Raw genomic sequence first — 20131 nt, forward strand, 5'->3', positions numbered from 1 at the left:
AAAGTGCCTTTGAAGATGAAAATACTTGCTGCTTATATAAAGGAATCCTCAATTTCAACATCAAGAGGGACCAAGAAGATGTACTATGTGCACCCAAACAATGCACACATTGATTCTAAGCGATAGACCAACCAAACCAATATATTCCAGTACTTTGCTTGTACAGCACTGATGTCAGAATTTGAGCATATTACTGGATGCCCAGTAATGTAAAAACACAGCCAATCCACATGTCTAGCTGGGAATTTTATATAAAGATTACCTTCTAAACAATCAGGCAACGTCATGATGTTTGGGGAACATCATTTCCACGCTTCACATGTTGGCGCTATGTCTGCATGTTATCTTGGAGGCATTGCATCCTTTTTATGACCCAGGTTGATCAAGGTTTGTGCCCAGCATTAACATCACATTCATGCCTGAACATAGGAAGGTTATAGCGGCGATGGAGAAAAGCCATGGGAAGAATGGTATTCTGTTCTAATTCAAATGATGTAAGAATTAGATAAATCTAAATGGAGTCTCTTCCACTGTGAGTCTCAGTCCATGGTATTGCTCAGGGACCTAAAAAAAAAAAAAAAAAGCCAGACATTGAGTGACATGAACTATCCTCCAATATAAGCTTCATGCTGGTGTTGTTCACGGACCGAACGGTAGTGTCTCCCTCTTTTAGATGTGAGCCAGGTTCTTGTCCCAGAATGATTTGCTTCCCTTAGCAAGTGACTGGTTCAGAGTATGAGCCAAGAGAATTCATATCCTAAGAAACACAGTCACTCCTTTCCAATGGCCATATCTGGTCAGTAGAGAATAGGTAGGCAGTCTTTTGCCAGTGGTCTCTATGACCACTGGCAAACTTTTTATTTTTTAATTTATTTATTATTTATTTATTTGTCAAGCATATATATGATAACAGGTAAAAGTATAAACATAATTTGAATACATGAAAAGAGTAAGAGTAAAAAGGAATATTAGGACAGGGACACTAGGCACGCTGGTGCACTTATGCATGCCCCTTACAGACCTCTTAGGAATGGGGTGAGGTCAACAGTAGACAGTTTAAGGTTAAAGTTATGGGGGTTTGGGGAAGAAACTACAGAGTCAGGTAGTGCATTCCAGCCATTCACCACTCTGTTACTGAAGTCATACTTTCTGCAATCAAGTTTGGAGCGGTTTACCTTGAGTTTGTATCTATTGTGTGCTCGTGTATTGTTGTGGTTGAAGCTGAAGTAGTCATTGACAGGTAGGACATTGTAGCAGATAATTTTATGTACTATGCTTAGGTCAGACTGAAGTCGGCGTAGTTCTAAGTTGTCTAAGCCCAAAATTTGAAGTCTGGTGGCATAAGGTATTTTATTGCGGGTAGAGGAATGGAGGGCTCTTCTCATAAAATATCTCTGGACTCTCTCAATTGTATTTATGTCCGATATGCAGTGCGGGTTCCAGACAGATGAGCTGTATTCAATAATTGATCTAGCAAATGTTTTGTATGCTCTAGTTAGTAGTATAATATTACCAGAGAAGAAGCTACACAAGATTAGGTTAAGTATTTCAGTACTTCCTCCTTAAATCAACACATTTGGGAAATTCAATCCTCGTCTCACCAACATCTTGTGACCAAAACATAGTTGAGATTTTTTTTTTTTGGGAAAGCTATGATGTGCATCCCTTTGTAAAAGCATTTTGTCTGTGCTGCATAGGAGAAATTGAATTTATTAAGCACATTTCTTCCACAGCCCTTTTTACTTTCCTTTGCAAAATGATTCAGTGATGCCACATTTATTTAAATATTGCAGAAACCTAAACATTAAGAGAAAAGTCAACAATGACTTCTAGGATTGTTGTAAAATATTGAACAATTGCAATGCTCTCTGTCACAAGATTGTTTCCACCAGCATGGTGCATTATAGTCTATGCTTATTTTATGCAATAGCCAGTAGCAACTTTACCAATATGCTATTGTTTATTAACTGTGAAGTGCAATGTATACTGCTGGGTTTTATAGCTTTCTGATTGTGCTGTTGCAGTGAGAGAGTTTATCTATGTAATGTGAATAACAGAGAACAAAATTTGTGTCCCTGATTTTGTATACAATAAGAGGAAAAATAGATCCTGGAATTTTGAGGCTTGGCCCTTCACTGAATATCATTTTCATTTTCTCCACTTAGACAGTCTGGTTTCATTGAGTCTATTCATGAATCAGAAGTGCACTACTGATGTGTAACTGTTTCATCAGGATCAATACTCAAATTGTTATATGTGTGTTCCATTGTTACTCCATGTAAAATAACATCCATTATAATACTAAACTTCGATGAAGCAGGATAATGTAGTTGGACTTGCTGGAACAGGGAAACAGAAATTCAAATTCATGTTCAGCCATGGAATCTCATGGGTACCTGTCAGTTTAACACATAATGCTATGTCACACTGTGGCAAGTTTGCTTTTGACTTAGTAAAAGGTAAAATTGCTCATTATAAATTAGCGTGAAACAGCCAATATGGCTTTTCTAACATACTATGGGTAAAAAATCGTGACCTAGTAGTATGCTTCAATTCAGACAGAATTTCTTAGCCTCTATCACTATTGTATGTTGCTATATGGATACAATTGGAGGAGAGTATTATGTTGTCATAAACTCCTGAAAAAAAGATATGAATCCAATGAGTAAATGAAAGACTTTGTATTATTAGTATCAGAAAGTAGCATACGTGGAGCCTGGATTTCATGCAATTCCCAGTTCCTGTCCTCTTTCTGAACAATTGGGAGAAGCAAAACCAGCATTTAGCCCCATTTGAGAAGATTCCTTGCTTATTGTTAACCAAAAACTAGGTATCGTTTTTAAAATAATATCTAATTAACCACTAAACATTATATCTAATATCTAATTAACCACTAAACAAATCAACAGGGAACCTTGAGTTGTGTTGTTGACACGTTTGATAGGCTACCATTTATTAACTGGATTTGGTTCTTCACCAGAGTTTGTATCCAAGGATGCTTTAATCTGAGGTGGTGCAGTGGTGTCAGCAGTGGGATTGGAGAAATGACCGCATGTATGATGACATCCTTCCGAGGTTGGTAAAATGAGGACCCAGATTGTTGGGGCAATATGCTGACTCTATAAACTGCTTAGAGATGGCTGTAAAGCATTGAGAAGTGATATATAAGTCTAAGTGCTATTGCTATTACACTTGTGTCATCATCTCGTTGTCACTAATGATACTATTAGTACTGTAGATGCTTTTGCTCAAACAAGAATGTGTTTAGAGAGAAGTACTGAAGTTAGGAGTGTAGTTTCTAGGAGAAAATATTTTTGAAATTGATGTTTGCCTGAAAGAAAGTTAAGCTTTGCTTAAGATGCAAAAGTAATAAGAAAATCTGAATTACTTAACTGTATTTACAGCTAAGAGTCTGCAGTGTTTGAATAGAATTAGGTCAGAGACAGAAAGGGGAAAAAAAGAGAAAAGAAAGAAAAAGAAAAAAAGAAAGGGAAAAATAAGAGAGAATTAAGATGAGAGGGGAAGAATATGCTGACAACCATAAGAATATCATCAAACTAATAAGAGGTATGTTATAGAGAGACCTGGAAAATAAATGTTTTAGCCAAGGAAGGGAGATAAAAAATGTGAATCATGTTCTTGTAGAAGGCGAAGAAGCAGGACGCTGCTTCCTGTCAGTCGGTTTTTCTTGCTACATGCTCTTGTTAAGTTTCTGTCTCTTTGAATTGTAGAGAGGGGGAAATATGCAACCTACTAGAACAGCCTTCCAAATGGATTGGAGCTACAATGCCCAGTTGCAGTCTTGGTATCCAACTGGAAGATTCCAGGATGTAAAAAAAAAGTTACGGGTAGTCCTTAACTTAATTGAGCCTGGAATTTTGGTTGTTAAGTCATTAACAATAGTCATCGCAGTTGTTAATAAAATCATGTTTGTAAGTCTGAATGCAATGGGTGTTTTTTTACTGGAAAACAGCACAAAAGTCACAAAATGTGATCACATAAATTGTCAAGTGCTTGAAATATGATCATGTGGCCATGAGAATGATGCAGCTTCAAGGATGGGTTGAAAGTAACTCTTTTTTGAGTCCATTGTGACTTTAGTCATTAAGCATTATGTCAAGGACAGTAGCATCAGTTTCTCACCTTGCTGTCTGGGGAACCACTGCATAAAGATTTCTCTATCAATCAGAATAAAGCTGGAAGGACCTTGGAGGTCTTCTAGTCCAACCCCCTGCTCAGGCAGGAGACTCTATATTATTTCAGACAGGTTGCTATCTAGTCTCTTCTTAAAAACCTCCAGTGATGAAGCACCCACAACTTCCAGAGGCAAGCTGTTCCACTGATTAATTAAGAAGTTTATTCTTAATTCCAGGTTGCTTCTGTCCTTGATTAGTTTCCATCCATTGTTTCTTGTCCTGCCCTCTGGTGCTTTGGAAAATAAGTTGACCCCCTCTTCTTTGTGGCAACCCCTCAAATATTGGAATACTGCTATCATGTCCCCCCTAGTCCTTCTTTTCTCTAGACTGGCCATACCCAGTTCCTGCAACTTTTCATCATATGTTTTTGTCTCCAGACCCTTAATCATATTAGGTGCCCTTCTTTGCACTTTTTCCAAAGTCTCAACATCTTTTTTGTAATGTGGTGATCAAAACTGAATGTCGTATTCCAGGTGTGGTCTTACTAAGGATTTATAAATTGGTACTAATACTTCACATGATTTTGATTCTATGCCTTTGTTTATGCAACCAAGGATTGCATTAGATTTTTTTGGCTGTGGCCGCACACTGCTGGCTCATGTTTAATAATTGTACACTAAGATTCCAAGGTCCCTCTCACAGTCACTGTTTTTGAGCCAGGTTTTACCTACCATATTTTTCGGAGTATAAAACGCACCTTAGTATAAGACACACCTTAGTTTTGGGGAGGAAAATAAGAAAAAAGCTGATTGGTGGGTGGATCGGCCTCCCGGAATACCCCCAACCAGCTGGTTCAAGGTGAATTTTAGCAACAGATTCATTGGTTGTGAGCTCTGTACCTTGTTTTTTTTCTGCCTCTGAAACTTCTGAAACTCTTGTTTCAGAAAAAAACTTTTTTTTCTGCCTCTGAAAGCCTCCGAAACAGAGCTTCAGAAAAAAGGCTTTTTTTCCTGAAGCTTCTTTCAGAGGCTTTTTTTCTGAAGCTTCTTTCAGAGGCTTTTATTCTGAAGGACTATCTGTACTCTGTTCAATCTCCTTTCTTTGGTATTGATATGTAGATTAACCTCTTCCGATCTGTTGGTTATTGTGTCATTCTCCAGATTTGTTAACATAGTTTGGTTAGAACCTTTACTGATTCTTCTTTTGTTGCTTGCCATATTATTTTAGATAAAAGCCTTTCAGAGGCTTTTTTTCTGAAGCTTCTTTCAGAGGCTTCTTTAAGCCTCTGAAATCTCCATTTGCAAGGCTGGGCGGGTCTACATTTGGAGTATAAGATGCACCCAGATTTTCACCCTCTTTTTTTGGGGGGGGGGGAAAGGTGTGTCTTATACTCCGAAAAATACAGTAATCTGTACTTGTACCTTTGGTTTTTTTCTGCTTAGGTGTAAAACCTTGTTTTTCTCCACATTAAATTTCATGTTGTTGCATAGCAGAGGGCCCATTGTTCTTTTCTTTTACTATAGCATGGAAGAAATGTTCCTCTAAGCAGAGTCAGATGATGGGTAAGAAAGTTAGAAGTCTATTTCTTCCATGCTCAGCTGAGATACTGCAGAAAAGGCTGGCAAGCAAATGGTTCTTTCTCTTCCGAGCACCATCCACTTGGCCATAATGCCTAGGAAAGATGAACAAGAAACAGAATTTGGAAGATCAGTTCTTTTTCATTTGCATCGTTGTCTTCAAAAAGAGAAAAGGAGACAGAGTCCTTGGTGCCAATCTTCTCTGCAGGCAAATAATGCTTGTCATTTCCTCTGCTCATCTGCTGCTTCATTTCCAGCATGGCATCCATATGTTCACAGACACTTATCTCAGAACTTGTAAGACTCCAGCTCCAAATTTCATTTTTAAATAATGTTTTGAATTAGAAAACAAAAGGAAAGGAACAAAAATGGGAGATCAGCCGGCTGCAAATCAAAGCACCAGCCTGCAACATAATCTGCATTCCAAGGATACTTCTGGGTCCCAAATACATCCCAATTTCCAGAGAATTCTTGGAAAATGAAATGGCACAAGATTCCAGTGCTTTCTTTGGAAGGGATCCCACTTGTCTACAAAAAAGACAAAAGGAAGTTGAACAGGTAAACAGCAATCTGGGAAACTAAAGATGATAAGGATCCAGGGGTGAAATTCAGCTGGTTCTATCCGGCTCAGGCGAACAGGTAGCGGGGGCTGCGGAAGGCTCCGCCCACTCACGCGGATGTCATGATGTCACTTTTTTGTGATGATGTTAAGCCTCTGTGCATGCACAGATGACAGCACATGCACATTTGGTAAGGAAGGTAAGGGAAGGTAAGGATCCCTTTGCCAGTACAGAAATAAAATAGATAGGGAAAAGATGGGAGAAAATAATCAGAAAAATAGAAACCCAGATGATGCCTAGGTAAAAGGAGAAAGGGGAGGGGGGAGGTAAAAGGGAAAAAGTGAGATTATTATAAAAATGTACACAAATTATGAAATAGATATAAATATTAATCAAATAACAAATTGAAATGAGAATAGAGATAAATAGAAAATTGGGGCAGCTCGACCACCATTCCAGATTGAACTGAAAAGGGAAACAACAAGAGAGAGGGAAGGAGTAGAGAGAGAAGAAGGGAGAAGAGAGGAGAGGAGAGGGAGAGAAAGAAGAAAAGGAAAAGGAGAGGAAGAAAAGGGAGGGGAAAGAGGAGCAGGAGAGAAGGTTAGAAGGGGGAAGAAGAGAGGAGTGGGGGAAGGGAAGGGGAAGTAGGAAAGAGAAGGAGAGGAAGAACGAAAAAAGTAGGAGGAGATAGAGGAAGGAAAAGAAGGGGAGGAGAAGAAGAAAGATTGTGGCAAAATAAAAAAGGGTAAATGGTAAAAGAGCAGCCCCGAATAAGTAAAAATTAAAAATGAAAGTTAAAAGATAAGATGAATGAAAAATGGTAGATAAATGACTATACATGTAAATATGTTTATGAGAAATAAAAATAAAAACTTTTTTTTTAAAAAAGGATCCCTTTGCCTTCTAGAGTTGTGCAAAATTGTGATCCAGTCCAGCATAGAGACACCACTGTACTTATCTTTAAGGAGTAATTCACAGATACAGTCAGTTTGGGCTAGTGGTTAAGAGATTCGGCTAGAATTCAGGAAACCATAATTTTCCAGACCTGCCTCAGGCACAAAGCCATCTTGGGTCAATCAGTCTCTCCCAGCCCTAGGAAGGAGGCCAGGGCAAACCACTTATAAAATCTTGCCAAGAAAACTTCAAGACCAAGTCTAGACAGTTGCCAAGAGTCAAGACTGATCTGAAGGTGCCAGAAACAAATAAACCAAGCAACAACAACAACAAAAACAGTTGGCATGCTCATACAACATCTGAATCAGCTTTCCTGCTTTGGATCTGAATACTATAGGCTTTTTATGACTCAGCATGGATAAAGATGGCAGGCACTCTTTGCTTACGCCATACTTTCAAGATTCCAAATCTTCCTACCAGCCCACAAAGGTGGAGGATCTTTGCTTTACTTCTTTGCATGTTCTGTTTCTTGGGTGATGCAATGAAAAAAATGAAGCTGAGCTATCTAGATGTATTAGCAAAACAGAGCCACTTTTTTTGCTTGTTTGCTCACCTTTGGTCAATGATTGGTATGGTGGAAAGAATATTTGGGATCAATTGCAGCATTATATAAATCAGTGAGGCAAATTGTATTGATTTGCAAACTGCAAAACTCACATATTTTAGCTATTGATTCATGGAACACAGTACAACTGCCTTTGTTGATAGGCCAATAGTATGGTATATCTCAGAACAAAACCTCACCCTCTATTCTTTTAGTCTTTTGTGCAAGCTATTTGTCTTCTCTAGCCCTCTCTCCTATCAGCATTAATAGCAGTTGTGACCATAAAACAGATTTTTGTTGTGAGTGTATTTATTTGGAGAAGGTTACAATCCACAAGCAAAATAATAAAACCAAGTAAAATAATTAATATATTTGTCAGAAAGGTACAGTAAAACATATTTTATTTATTTTTCTACCTTTATTATTTTGATAATTCAAGGCAGCTAACATACTTAATACCCCTTTCTCCTCCTATTTTCCCCACAACAACCCTCTGAGGTGAGTTGGACTGAAAGAGTGACTGGCTCAAAGTCACCCAGTCAGTTTACATGCCTAAAGTGGGACTAGAACTCACAGCCTCCCAGTTTCTAGCCTGATGCTTTAACCACTACACCAAACTGGCATATTAATAGTAAATTAATAATAATAATAATAATAATAATAATAATAATAATAATAACAACAACAACAACGACAACAACAACAACTAGTAAACTTCATAGCAATGAAGAAGAAATATTAGCTATCCCTTAAAATATGAGTGTGAAGTCTCAGAAGTAAAAGAAGACCAAAGAATGAGTATCACAACAGAGAAGACCCTCAACTCTCCATATCTCTCTATCTCTATCTCTATCTCTATCTCTATCTCTATCTCTATCTCTATCTCTATCTCTATCTCTATCATCTCTCTATCTCTCTATCTATTTATCTATCTATCTATCTATGCAGGGCATTGTGAAGATGCATCTCTGCAGATCTGAATGTTCTGTGGATATGCTCTTGGACAAACTAAACATTAATGCTATTTAAACATCATTACTAGATCTTTCACATTTACCTGTTAAGCTCTAGGTAGCCCATACAGTTGTAGAGGAACAGTGACAAGTGCTCTTTAAAGGGTGCTCTGCATAAGAATTGCAGCCACGTTGAGTATTACCAGCAATTTCCCAGTTGTCTTCAAAGCAAATCTCCATAGGACACATGGCTGTGAGGACCGTAGCTAAGTTATTTCTGTGAAAGAAAGAACGTGGCCAGCTAACTATAATAACAAAATGTATATTGTGATGCCACAATGCAACTTCATACCTTTTGTACCTGTTGCAGGCAAGTGCCTAAGGGGCAGTTTGCATTACAATAGCAATAGCACTTAGACTTATACACCACTTCATAGTGCTTTTACAGCCCTCTCTAAGTGGTTTACAGTGTCAGCCTATTTCCCCCAACAATCTGGGTCCTCATTTTACCCACCTCGGAAAGATGGAAGGCTGAGTCAACCTTGAGCCTGGTGAGATTTCAACTGCTGAACAAGAGTTATAATGGATTTTCTCCCAGGCAGGGTATGACAAGATGGCACCCCCAATGGTGTGGTTGAATCTTGAGGGCTGCTTTCAGGCAGCATAAACCCAATCCCAATAAACCACTTGAACAATAGGGCAGGCTTGAAAGGGGGAAAAATTGCGAATAGGATGGCAACGCTCCTTTTTTTTTTTTCTTTTTTCTTTTGCCTCTAAGCATAACGATCTTTCTAGCCAAGGCGCTAAAATGATGGCGGCAAGATAAAGGAGGCTGTCGCTTCCTCTAGATCGCGCACGTTTTCATTCCCGGAGGGAAAAAAATGCCTCCTTCTCGTATGTCCCCCCGTCCTCCCCCCCCCGGTGGCACCAGAGGGGAGAAGAGCCTGCTGTTGATTCTCGGTTGGCCTGACCCTCCCCAGGAGGAGATCCAGAGTTAGGGATCGTCTCCAGGCCCCCGTTGCGCCCTAGGCGCGCGTTGAGCCTTCGGCGGAGTTTTAGGTAGACGGAAGACGCGCTCGGAAATGGCAAAGGGAGACGGCGGGGCTGCAAGCTGCGGTTCCCCGGACTGGCGCTTTTCCAGCCGAGCCCCTTCAGCGGCCGCCGAGAGGATTTGGCATAATAAGTCGACTCCGCACGTGCCTGCGCCATCCACCCGTGGGCGTGGCGCAGCGTGGCGCGTAAAAACTCTCTCTAGCAAAGCGAGGGCTGGAGACGAGCAAAGCGGCTGGGCTTCCAGGAGCCGGCAGAAGGAGGAGGGGCTGCTGCTTAACCGGCTGAGCCAGGCGAGCGAGCGAGCAAGCGAGCGGTTTCCTTGGCAGGCACCGAGTATGGCTTCGTCGCAAGGCAAGGCTGAGTTGAAATTCGCCGACTGGATGGCAAGTTTGCCCGAAAGCATCCACAGCGTGCCGCTGGCAAACCTGGCCATCCCAGGTAAGAACCGGAGTCGTTGGGGGAAGACAGGGAGGGGGCATTGGGTTTTTGTTGTTGTTGTTGTTGTTGTTGTTGGATGTTTTGCTTGGTTTCATTGGTGGGAAGCTGCGAGACGGTTGAGTCTTGAACGCGCCGGGAATAGCTCCTTTGCCTTCTCGGAAAGGTGACATTGGACGCCGTCTCCGTGCAGCGCCTGCTATCTGATGGGGATTGATAAATGAACGTGATGGCGGACTGGGGATCATGACATACCTCCCCGTTTTGTAATGACGATCTGTCTGTACGAGACATCCCGAGCTTCGGCTTCAGCTTAGGTAGATGGCCACGAGATCTAAATAGGAGTCGTATCGCTATCCATGGTGCTGAAATATTCCCCGCTCTCCGAGGACCAGCTTGTATTCAGAGAACAAGAGAAGAAAGTTACGGCTCATGGAACCATATATTTTTAGCCGTCTTTTCCGGACTTTTAGACTGCATAGGTAGATCGATATCTCTATAGCACCCTCTATAGCATCCCACAAAGTGATGTGCGTGGTGAAATCACTTTGGTTTGTCCACACATTGTATGTTTTCTTTTTGATTCATTAATACACTTCCCTACTATTCTGTAAGATAGCAACTCTAATTCAGATAAGGTTGGGTTTTTTTGTTTTTTTTTTTGCCCTGAACCGGACACATCAGTATGCACACACCACATCCTACCCCATCACTCTGTTTACCACACTGGGGAAGTTGTGTATTTGAACCAGCAGACAGTTAATACTATGCCCCTGACACGTGAAGTTAAGATGAAAATCTAACCATTCTGCTATGAAGTTGGCGGGTTCACACATTTGCTTGCTGCTGCAGTGACTGAGTAATGGATGTGCATGTTAAAAAGGTATATTCATGTAGGGAGACAAGCAGTTCAATTCGGTGCTGAAATATAACTGGTTGGCAAAAGCTTTTGAGATTGCTACTGCTGACGTACCATAAAACATGAAAAATCTGCTCGTATTCAAAATAGGCACTGCTGTCATTTCAAAATTACCTACCTCCACAAAACCTGTAAGAAATAACCATGGTGGGACAGGGAGCTTTGAATAGCAAAATCTTATTTCTCCTTTGAAAGTCTTGAGGGAAGTTTGTCTACTTGTTATCTTACCTGGCAGGATTGTTGTGGAGGTAGATTATTATAAATTTTGTTATGTTCTTGGAGAATGCAATTATTGCCATGATTGTGCTGTGAGCATTTTTCTTCACAAAAAAAAGTCAGCTTCCAAAAATAGTAAATTTTCTTAACACACACAGACATGAAGAAAAGAATGGGGTTATTCATCTGAATAATTGAGACTTTGTTGTTGTTGAGTTTGTTTCATTGTTCTTTCTTGCTCATCAATACCTTCTAAAATCTCCTGGTTTATATCACCTTGAGTTTTTTCTGTGAATATCTAGTATACTGTATACAGGTCTGGATCCCAACCACTTCAGCTTTATATCTGCATAAATAATAAATCATTGTGGTATACCTTTTAAGCTGCCTTTATGAAAATCTCTACGTGTTAGGTGCATATTAGATCCAAATGCCCAGTGTACAACATTTGTAATAATACCGGAGGATGAAAAAGGAATTTAAAGAATGCATATGTGTGAGGGGGGGCTTAAGTAAGTTTCAGCCTTGTGTTCTATATGATCTGGAAAAAGGATGTATTTTTAAATTTTAGTAGACTTTAGGCTAAAAACAATGCTTACTTATTTGGTGTAATCAATAAAACAATATAGACCAGCTAGAAGGAAGTTGTACCTAATTATGAAAACAGATGATACTTCAAATATTTCCATGCATTTTTGCTACTTGTACTTAGTAAAGGCAAAAAGAAGACAAAACAGAGGTAAAATTAGAGGGTTTCTGGGGGATGGATATATTCTAATATGTTCTCTTAATGAATACCTGATTTGAAAAGGAATTTGTTTGCAAAAAGCATTTAGACAAAAGGGGGAGGGTGAGAGAGAAACCTTTTATATTCTGTAGTACAAAGGAATTTTCTGTTAATTGCTAATTGAAATCTAATATATGCTAATTGAAATCTAGTGCATGCAAATAGGTTAATTGCTCTGACATAGAAAGTGGATAGCTTGCTGATTGGTGATGTGTTTATTTGGCTAGTTAAATTTAAAAACAAAACACAATTATTTGTCTCTCTTTTATGCCTCCCTCCCATCACAATAAGTTTTTTTTTTTAAAAAAAACCCATCTTAAGCACTATAGTTAGATAACCTTTCTTGATTACTGAGTAATTCAGGTGCCAGGACTACAGTGAGGAGTAAGTTTGTGGTACAGCATGAATGGCATTTAACAATAGACGATGAGACCATCTGTGGGTGGTTGGCATTTAATCTTGCTGTTGAACACACTCCAGACATGTCATAGCTCAGTTGTAATGCACCTGCTTTGCATGCTAAATATCTCAGTTTTGTTCCTTGATGTCTCTAGGTATTGCTGGGAAAAGCTGTAGCTGAAGAAATCGACAGCTTAGCCCATGCTGAGGAGCTAGGCTTGATATTGAAATTGGGAGCCCATTGCGAGTCCTTTCAGAGTAGATTGCTCTGGACAAGAAACAGGTGGAAATAATACATGAGAATACTCTTAATTTTTAATGATAACTGCAAAATATAGCTTGAATCTGAGAAAGACTCATGTTGTTTCCTTTGATGGTTCTACTAGGCTCTGACCTCCTAATTATAAGGTGTATGTATGCTCATGGGAAGTATCGTAACTGGAAGACATTGGCTATACTAGTGAATATTTTTATAACTCTGCTGCCTTTTGGGGGCAAGACAAGAAGTTTTGTATGTATGTGTTTTATTGTTTGGCTGTGCACCGCCCTGAGTCCTTCGGGAGTAGGGCGGTATAGAAATCAAAATAAATAAATAAATAAATAAATAAATAAATAAATAAATAAATAAAGTGTTAGTTTGAAAATCCTCCCCCCCCCAAATCAAAGGCCAATTGTGCCATTGTCTGGAACTGGTTGCATGCACTTCCTTCTTTCCTTCAGTTTTTTCTGACTTCATCCTCTAAACATGTTGCACCATAGTACACCTCTTATCAGAGAGGCTCTTGGACCGTGTAAGTCAGAGATCTTCAGACTTGGGAGTTGAAGTCCACAAGTCTTAAAGCTGCCAAGTTTGAAGACCTCTGGTGTAAGTGATCTGAAAGCAGAGTTGAGAAAAGTGACTTTGTTCCAAAGTCACCCTTGGGATTTCATTCCTAAACACTAATTTGAATTGACCTTGGCAATATCGATAACACCTTTTGGTTCTCTTTCATTGAGGGTAGCAAAAGATAATTCCCTTTTTCTTATGGCAGTTGCAAGCATTCTGAGGTCCCCAGGGTGTGTGTGTCAAACTGAGGTTATTAAAAGCAGGAGGAGACCTGAGAAAAAGAACTTGATGTATCAATGCACTCTACCTATACTTACAGGTACAGGTAGAGTGCATTGTACCTGTATGTTCAGGTACGTACTTGGAGTAAGTTCCTATGATTGTGAGTGGATTACTTCTACTAAACATTTATGGAACTATACTGAAAGAATCTTCTGCCAGACCATGACAAACGTACACAATTTTGGGTTGATTTAAATCTTAAATCTTCTGAATTTAAACATGATAACTAGACTGGACCCCACAATTGCATAGTTAATTATTTAAAACTTTATTCTATCTATGAATTTGGGAAATTATAGTCCCAACGTATTTGAAGAGCACCCAGAGGGCATCTTTTAAAAAGCTGTGTTATTGATATTTATGTTTGACTATTAAAGTAGATCCCAGGGTTTTTCCAACTGCTTTGTAAAACTCTTACCTACCGTACTTTTGTCAGCAACAACAACCCTATGAAAGAGGTTCAGCTGATTGGCCCAAAGTCACCAAGAGAACTTCCATATTTTTGAGAGTCTGGATCTCAACCATTCTGACTCCAGTATGTAACCAGTACACAGTCCTCGACTTGTGACCTGTTGCTTATTGACTGACCAAACTTATGATTGAACCTCCCTAAAGGTACTTATGATCCAATTCTGACTCAGTTCTGATGGCCAGTTCCCACAGTCACATGATCGCATTTTGAGCGCTCGGCAACTGGCCCACATTTATGGCCTTTTGCAGCATCCTGCTGTCACATGCAATTTATGACATTTTTGCTGAAAATCAACATTTACGTCTGGTTTCTGGCAAAAATGGTCATGGGTTTGCTTAATGACTACCGCATTCACTTAACAGCCACCGCAAAGGTTGTAAAATCAGGTCAGTTCCCATGGTTTACCCTTTTTATTTCCATTATGACTTATGACCATAATTGCTAGGCTCAATTACAGTTGTAAGTTTCGGATGACCTCTACTTAAATTGTGATGTTCATGTGTGTGTGTGTGTGTGTGTGTGTGTGTGTAGATTATTTTCATTAAATATCTCTCTAACTTTCCCCCAATTGATCAATTAATATACTGATCACTTTTAGCTTTAAATTTAGAGAGAATATTCCCTGCAAGAAAGCCTATTAAAATGATGCTGAAGTTGGCTACTTATTCCCAGTTTTGCTTTCATGAACTATTTTTGAGGAGATTCAATGAATCCATACACACACAAATAAACACACACACACACACACACACACACACACACACACACACACACACAGAGAGAGAGAGAGAGAGAGAGAGAGAGAGAGAGAGAGAGAGAGAGAGAGAGAGAGAGTTCATATAATGCTGAGTCTAATATTAAGCATAGTTTTAGCCCCCATTGTATCTTGATGATTAGTTATTCTGTCCTTTAAGATAAATGGTAAGTCTTTTAATGAAAATAATAATTTTTTGTGCAAGCAAATATTCGGTAGTGTGCAAATCAGCCTTTCCGTCTGTTCCCCCCACCCCCGCAAGTATTGCCCTCTAACTTCTAAAATTCCCAGTCTTTGGCTATGCTGGAAATTCTTGGATTTAATGTCCCATAACATCTAGAAAGTGTTGAGTTAGGGAAGGTAGGTATGTTCTGGACAATTGCTTAGTGGTTTACTTCTTGTTGCAGACCAAGAGTACACATCTACCTATACAGACATAAAGTCTGACATATTGTTTGATTGTTATTTGTGTGTGTGTGTGTACGTTTGAGTTGGTATTGATTTCTGAACACTGCTTGGACAAGTTCCTGCATGCCTGTAGAGATTCTCAGACATCCAGGTCATAGTTTATCTTAAAGGTGCTTTTTCAAAAGCAATTGGATTGTTTTTTCCTGAGGAAGAAGAAGATGACAGTTTGCTTCTCATCTTGGAGGAGAAGTGAAATGTCTTCTTGGATGATCCAGCTTCTTGGATGAGAAGCAAAACATCTCCTTTTTCCTCAGGGAAAAAAAAACAAACAGTCCAGTTGTCTTTTGAAAAAGCACCTTTGAGACAAGCACCGACAAGATTTTCAGATTTTCTGCCCTTGCCTGCTTTCTAGGGCTGAGAGAAAGGGACTGGCCCAAGATCATCAGCTGGCTTTAAGCCTAAAGTTGGCTAGAAATTAGTCTCCTGCTTTCTAGCCCAGAGTCTTAACCACTATCCCAACCTGACATTCTCTCTCCGTTTGATAGATCCTTAGCATGCAACCTGAGAAATGTACCCTATTCCTCATCTTAGTTTCTTTCTGCACAACATACTTTTTTTTTTTTATTTGATTTATATGCCGCCCTTCTCCGGAGACTCAGGGCGGCTTACAATGCGTTAAGCAATAGCCTTCATTCTTTTGTATATTTTATACAAAGTCAGCTTATTGCCCCCACAAACTGAGTCCTCATTTCACCTACCTTAGAAAGGATGGAAGGCTGAGTCAACCTTGAGCCTTGGAGAGATTCGAACCAGCAGAAATTGCAGGCAGCTGTGTTAATAACAGGGTGCACTAAACCCCTGTACTATCAAGGCTCTTTGATAGTACTTCATGGGGTTATTGTGAGAGCTATGCCTTGATTGGTTTAGTGGTGAACTCTAAATTATTTTACTACCGGTTCTGTTGCCATGACTTAGTGGGCGTGGCTTGGTGGGCATTGCAGGGGAAGGATACTGCAAAATCTCCATTCCCACCCCACTCCAGGGAAAGATATTGCAAAATCCCCATTCCCACCCCACTCTGGGGCCAGCCAGAGGTGGCATTTGTCGGTTCTTCAAACTGCTCAAAATTTCCGCTGCTGGTTCTCCAGAAGCTGTCAGAACCTGCTGGATTTCATCCCTGCCTTGATTTTATTTTGTTCATTTTAAAATTTTATATTTTTATTGAAGTAGATAATAACTGCAGTTAAGTGTATCTGTGCAAGTTACACAGAATACAGAAAGATCTCTGCCAGTTTAGGAACTTCCATGTGTATTGCTTTAGATTTCTGATCATATCTGCTTAGCATGGCCAATACAGCAGTCTCACATACATGGGTTGAGCGATCCACCTTGACTGGGGATGATAGGAATTGTATAGTCTGCTCATATTGTGAGGAAATTGGGTAATCTTGTGATCCAGTGTGCTATCTAATCTTATTAATGCTTTCTCGTTATACTTTTTTTTCTTTTAACACATTTACTATAGTGATCATTCATAGAGTATAGAGAGCAAAGAGGATGGCCTTGAGGGAGAGAGGGGAGATCTGTTGCCATAGCAATGAGGAGGAAAACATCGCTTAAGCTCAAACAATGAAGGTATGTGTAAACATCTCAGACAGACACTCTCCCCACTCCCTAATTCACCTGAGTATAAGAGAAGGAAGAGGTGAAACATAATCAGGATTGAAAATTCGATTACTAAAGTCAATCTCAATAAAAGTAGCTTTAATCTTAAAATGAGATGGATTTCTTGGTCTGATCTACATCTTAGAGATGAAATCGGACCAAGACCCATCAGACTATATTTACAAAGGGTGCAATTATAGTCTAGTCATAGTTGAAACTCAACAAAATTAAGTATTTTTAGATAGTCTTCTCTTTGTTAACATATGGCTGCTTGTGGCTCATGAATTAATTAGGGCATCTTTCGGAAACTTCACACACATACTCCATTTTTATTTTACTCAGTACTGGTTATTAAGAGCTGCGGTAGTGCAGTGGTTAGAATGCAGCACTGCAGGCTACTTCTGACTGCCGGCTGCCTGCAATTTGGAAGTTCGATTCTCACCAGGCTCAAGATTGACTCAGCCTTCCATCCTTCTGAGGTGGGTAAAATGTGGATCCAGATTGTTGGGAGCAATAGGCCTACTCTGTAAACTGCTTAGAGAGGGCTGTAAAGCACTGTGAAGGTGTATATAAGTCTAAGTGCTATTGCTATTAGCAGTTTAGAAGCATTGTATACTGCTCCAGGATAATAACTCTGATGATAAACCTAGCATTAATAGATTAATATGGCAATCCAGATCTGCCAGACCAATTCGCCCCAATCGTGGATAAATTCTTTTATAGCTTGTTCTTATTCATCTTCACTGAAATCAATATATTCCTGTGGCAGATGTTAAATTTGTTGTTACATCGGGAACGATGTTGCTCTCAAGACTTACATAGCAAGAATTGAATTCTAGTTTTGGATATTATCTGCCTCTGTTGTTATAAGAAGAATAATGTACATAGGACATGTTATCTCTACGGCACTAATGGATTTCTCTTGACTGATTCAATATTTAAGATGTTTCAGGGTAATAAAATACAGTTGGTTCCTGATAATTCACTGCAGTTATGAATACTGCTTGTTCTTTGGCCTTGGAATTAAAATGAGGGCATGGCTTTTAGCAGCAGTGATTAGCAGTACACCAAAGCTTATATTTATCCAATCCACACTCTAAAGGTAGATTGCACCTAGCAAGGGGTAGTCTGGATGTCTCAAAATTGTAATAGATTTATCGTTAAAGAATAAGATATAAAACTCATAAGTGAGTTTTTTCTTTATTTTGCACCATCCTCCCTTCCCTGTAAAATCATCAAATTTACTGCAACTAAAATGTAACTGCTTTGCTGAATATACAAAGGGATATTTTGAGATGATGTCCGGATTGAATAATGGGTTGGCAAAATTATAGAGGGAGATGAAATGCTGAGGACATGGACAATGGTTATTATCTACTGATAATGCACATATGCAAACAGTTGTTGTCTATGATGTTAGTATTCCTGCACTACAGAAGCTGATGAACACAAATATTACATGAAAAAAATCCAGTTTTTGATCAAGTCCCAAGAGAAAGAGCTGAAACATTTGACAGCTTGATCTAAGAGTAGCCACTTTAAGATCCTGGAAGACTGAAATTTGGTTTTTGAATACAGATCAGGGGTAATATGCTATTGGTTCAGCCCGGTTCAGCCAAACCAGTAGCAATGGCAGTGGGTGGTTCGGAGAACCGGTAGTGACAGCAGTGGAGGCTCCGCCCACCCGCCGGTCGTCGTTACTTCCTGGTTTTAACCAGGAAGTAACTTTTTACCCTCTGTGCATGCGAAGAAGGGTTTGTGCATGCACAGAGAGTGTGCACATGTGCACGGGCCATCTGTGCACTTCTGAACCAGTAGGGAAGATAAGTAGATTTCACCCTGATACAGATTGTCCTTGATTTACAACCATTAATTTTGTGATGATTTGAAATTACAACGGCACCGAAAAAAATGACCTATGACTGTTTTTAATATTTATGACCATTGCAGCATCCTCATGGTCACATGATCAAAATTTGGACCCTTGGCAACTGTTTCATATTTATAAGAGATGCAGTGTCCCAGGGTCACTGGGTGGCAGCCTTCTGACAAGCAAAATCAATGGGAAAGCTAAATTCACTTAACTAACTAAACAACAGCAGTGATTCACTTAAACAATTGTGGCAAGAAAAGTCATAAAATGGGGCAAAACTCACCTCACAACTATCTTGCTTGGCAAAAGAAAGTTTGGTATCAATTGTGGTCGTAAGTCTAGGACTACTTGTATTGCTTGTTTTGCTGTCAAATAAGTGACCATTTATTTCAAACTTCCAGATAAGAGAATTTTGACCTAAAGAATTTTCAGCATGGCTGTTATGTCTGGAAATTTCTGGGAATCAAATTTTACACATTGGGAGCAGACAACATGTCATTAGAACTGACTTGCTTGTCTGACATAAAATTCAGGGGTAGATCTCTGTGCCTGTATGAGTGACATATGTTGATTAAGTAACCAAAATTGGGCTTCTCCTACAGGAGGTGATGGCATCCCATTGTTAGCAGGCATCACCCTGAAGAATGGGAGTCGTAGCTTCTGAGAAGAAAGCACTTCACCGTTCATCCCCAATGTTCCAAAGATAACTTCAGATATTGGAGTAGTGATTTGAGGTAGGGGGAGGGGCATTTTTTGGCATGTTGAGTGGTGAGGTTAAGAATGGAAATATGATTAGGAATCCTTCTTCTGCTCTGATGCCCACCCTTAATATAAAGATGTAAACTTAATGTCAATAAATAAACAAAACAAGACAAAAATCAACCTTGTCTCAGTAATATAACTTCTCTTCTAGATCAGAGGTGGGTTTCAGCAGGTTCTGACCAGTTCTGGAGAACCGGTAGTGGAAATTTTGAGTAGTTCGGAGAACTGGTAGTAAAAATTCTGACTGGCCTTGTCCCCATCTATTCTCTGCCTCCTGAGTTCCAGCTGATCAGGAGGAAATGGGGATTTTGCAGTAACCTTCCTCTGGATTGGGGAGGGAATGGAGATTTTACAGTATCCTTCCCCTGCCATGCCCATCAAGCCAAGGCCTCCAAGCCATGCCACATCCACCAAGCCACGCCCACAGAACCGGTAGTAAAAAAATTTGAAACCCACCACAGTTCTAAGATGTTCAGAAATTGCTCTCTCTAAATCTTTCCGCATTGCTGATCAAAATAGGCAAGATGGTAACCAAAAAGAATGATGTAGGTTCCTG

At 39.6% G+C, this 20131-nt stretch overlaps 1 protein-coding gene across 1 annotated transcript in view; it reads left to right on the forward strand.

Moving 5' to 3' along the window:
• The first annotated feature begins 10112 nt into the window (after positions 1-10112).
• PLCXD3 (phosphatidylinositol specific phospholipase C X domain containing 3) overlaps positions 10113-20131 on the forward strand; it is a 92010-nt gene continuing 81991 nt past the window's right edge. The window contains exon 1 of the mRNA XM_070935915.1: positions 10113-10215. Within this exon, the coding sequence (XP_070792016.1) occupies positions 10113-10215 (103 nt within the window). The remainder of the gene's footprint in view (positions 10216-20131) is intronic.

This window comes from Pituophis catenifer, unplaced genomic scaffold (assembly GCF_029215685.1).
Source record: "Pituophis catenifer annectens isolate HBS135680 unplaced genomic scaffold, rPitCat1.0.hap2 SCAF_2, whole genome shotgun sequence".
NCBI classification, from domain to species: domain Eukaryota; kingdom Metazoa; phylum Chordata; class Lepidosauria; order Squamata; family Colubridae; genus Pituophis; species Pituophis catenifer.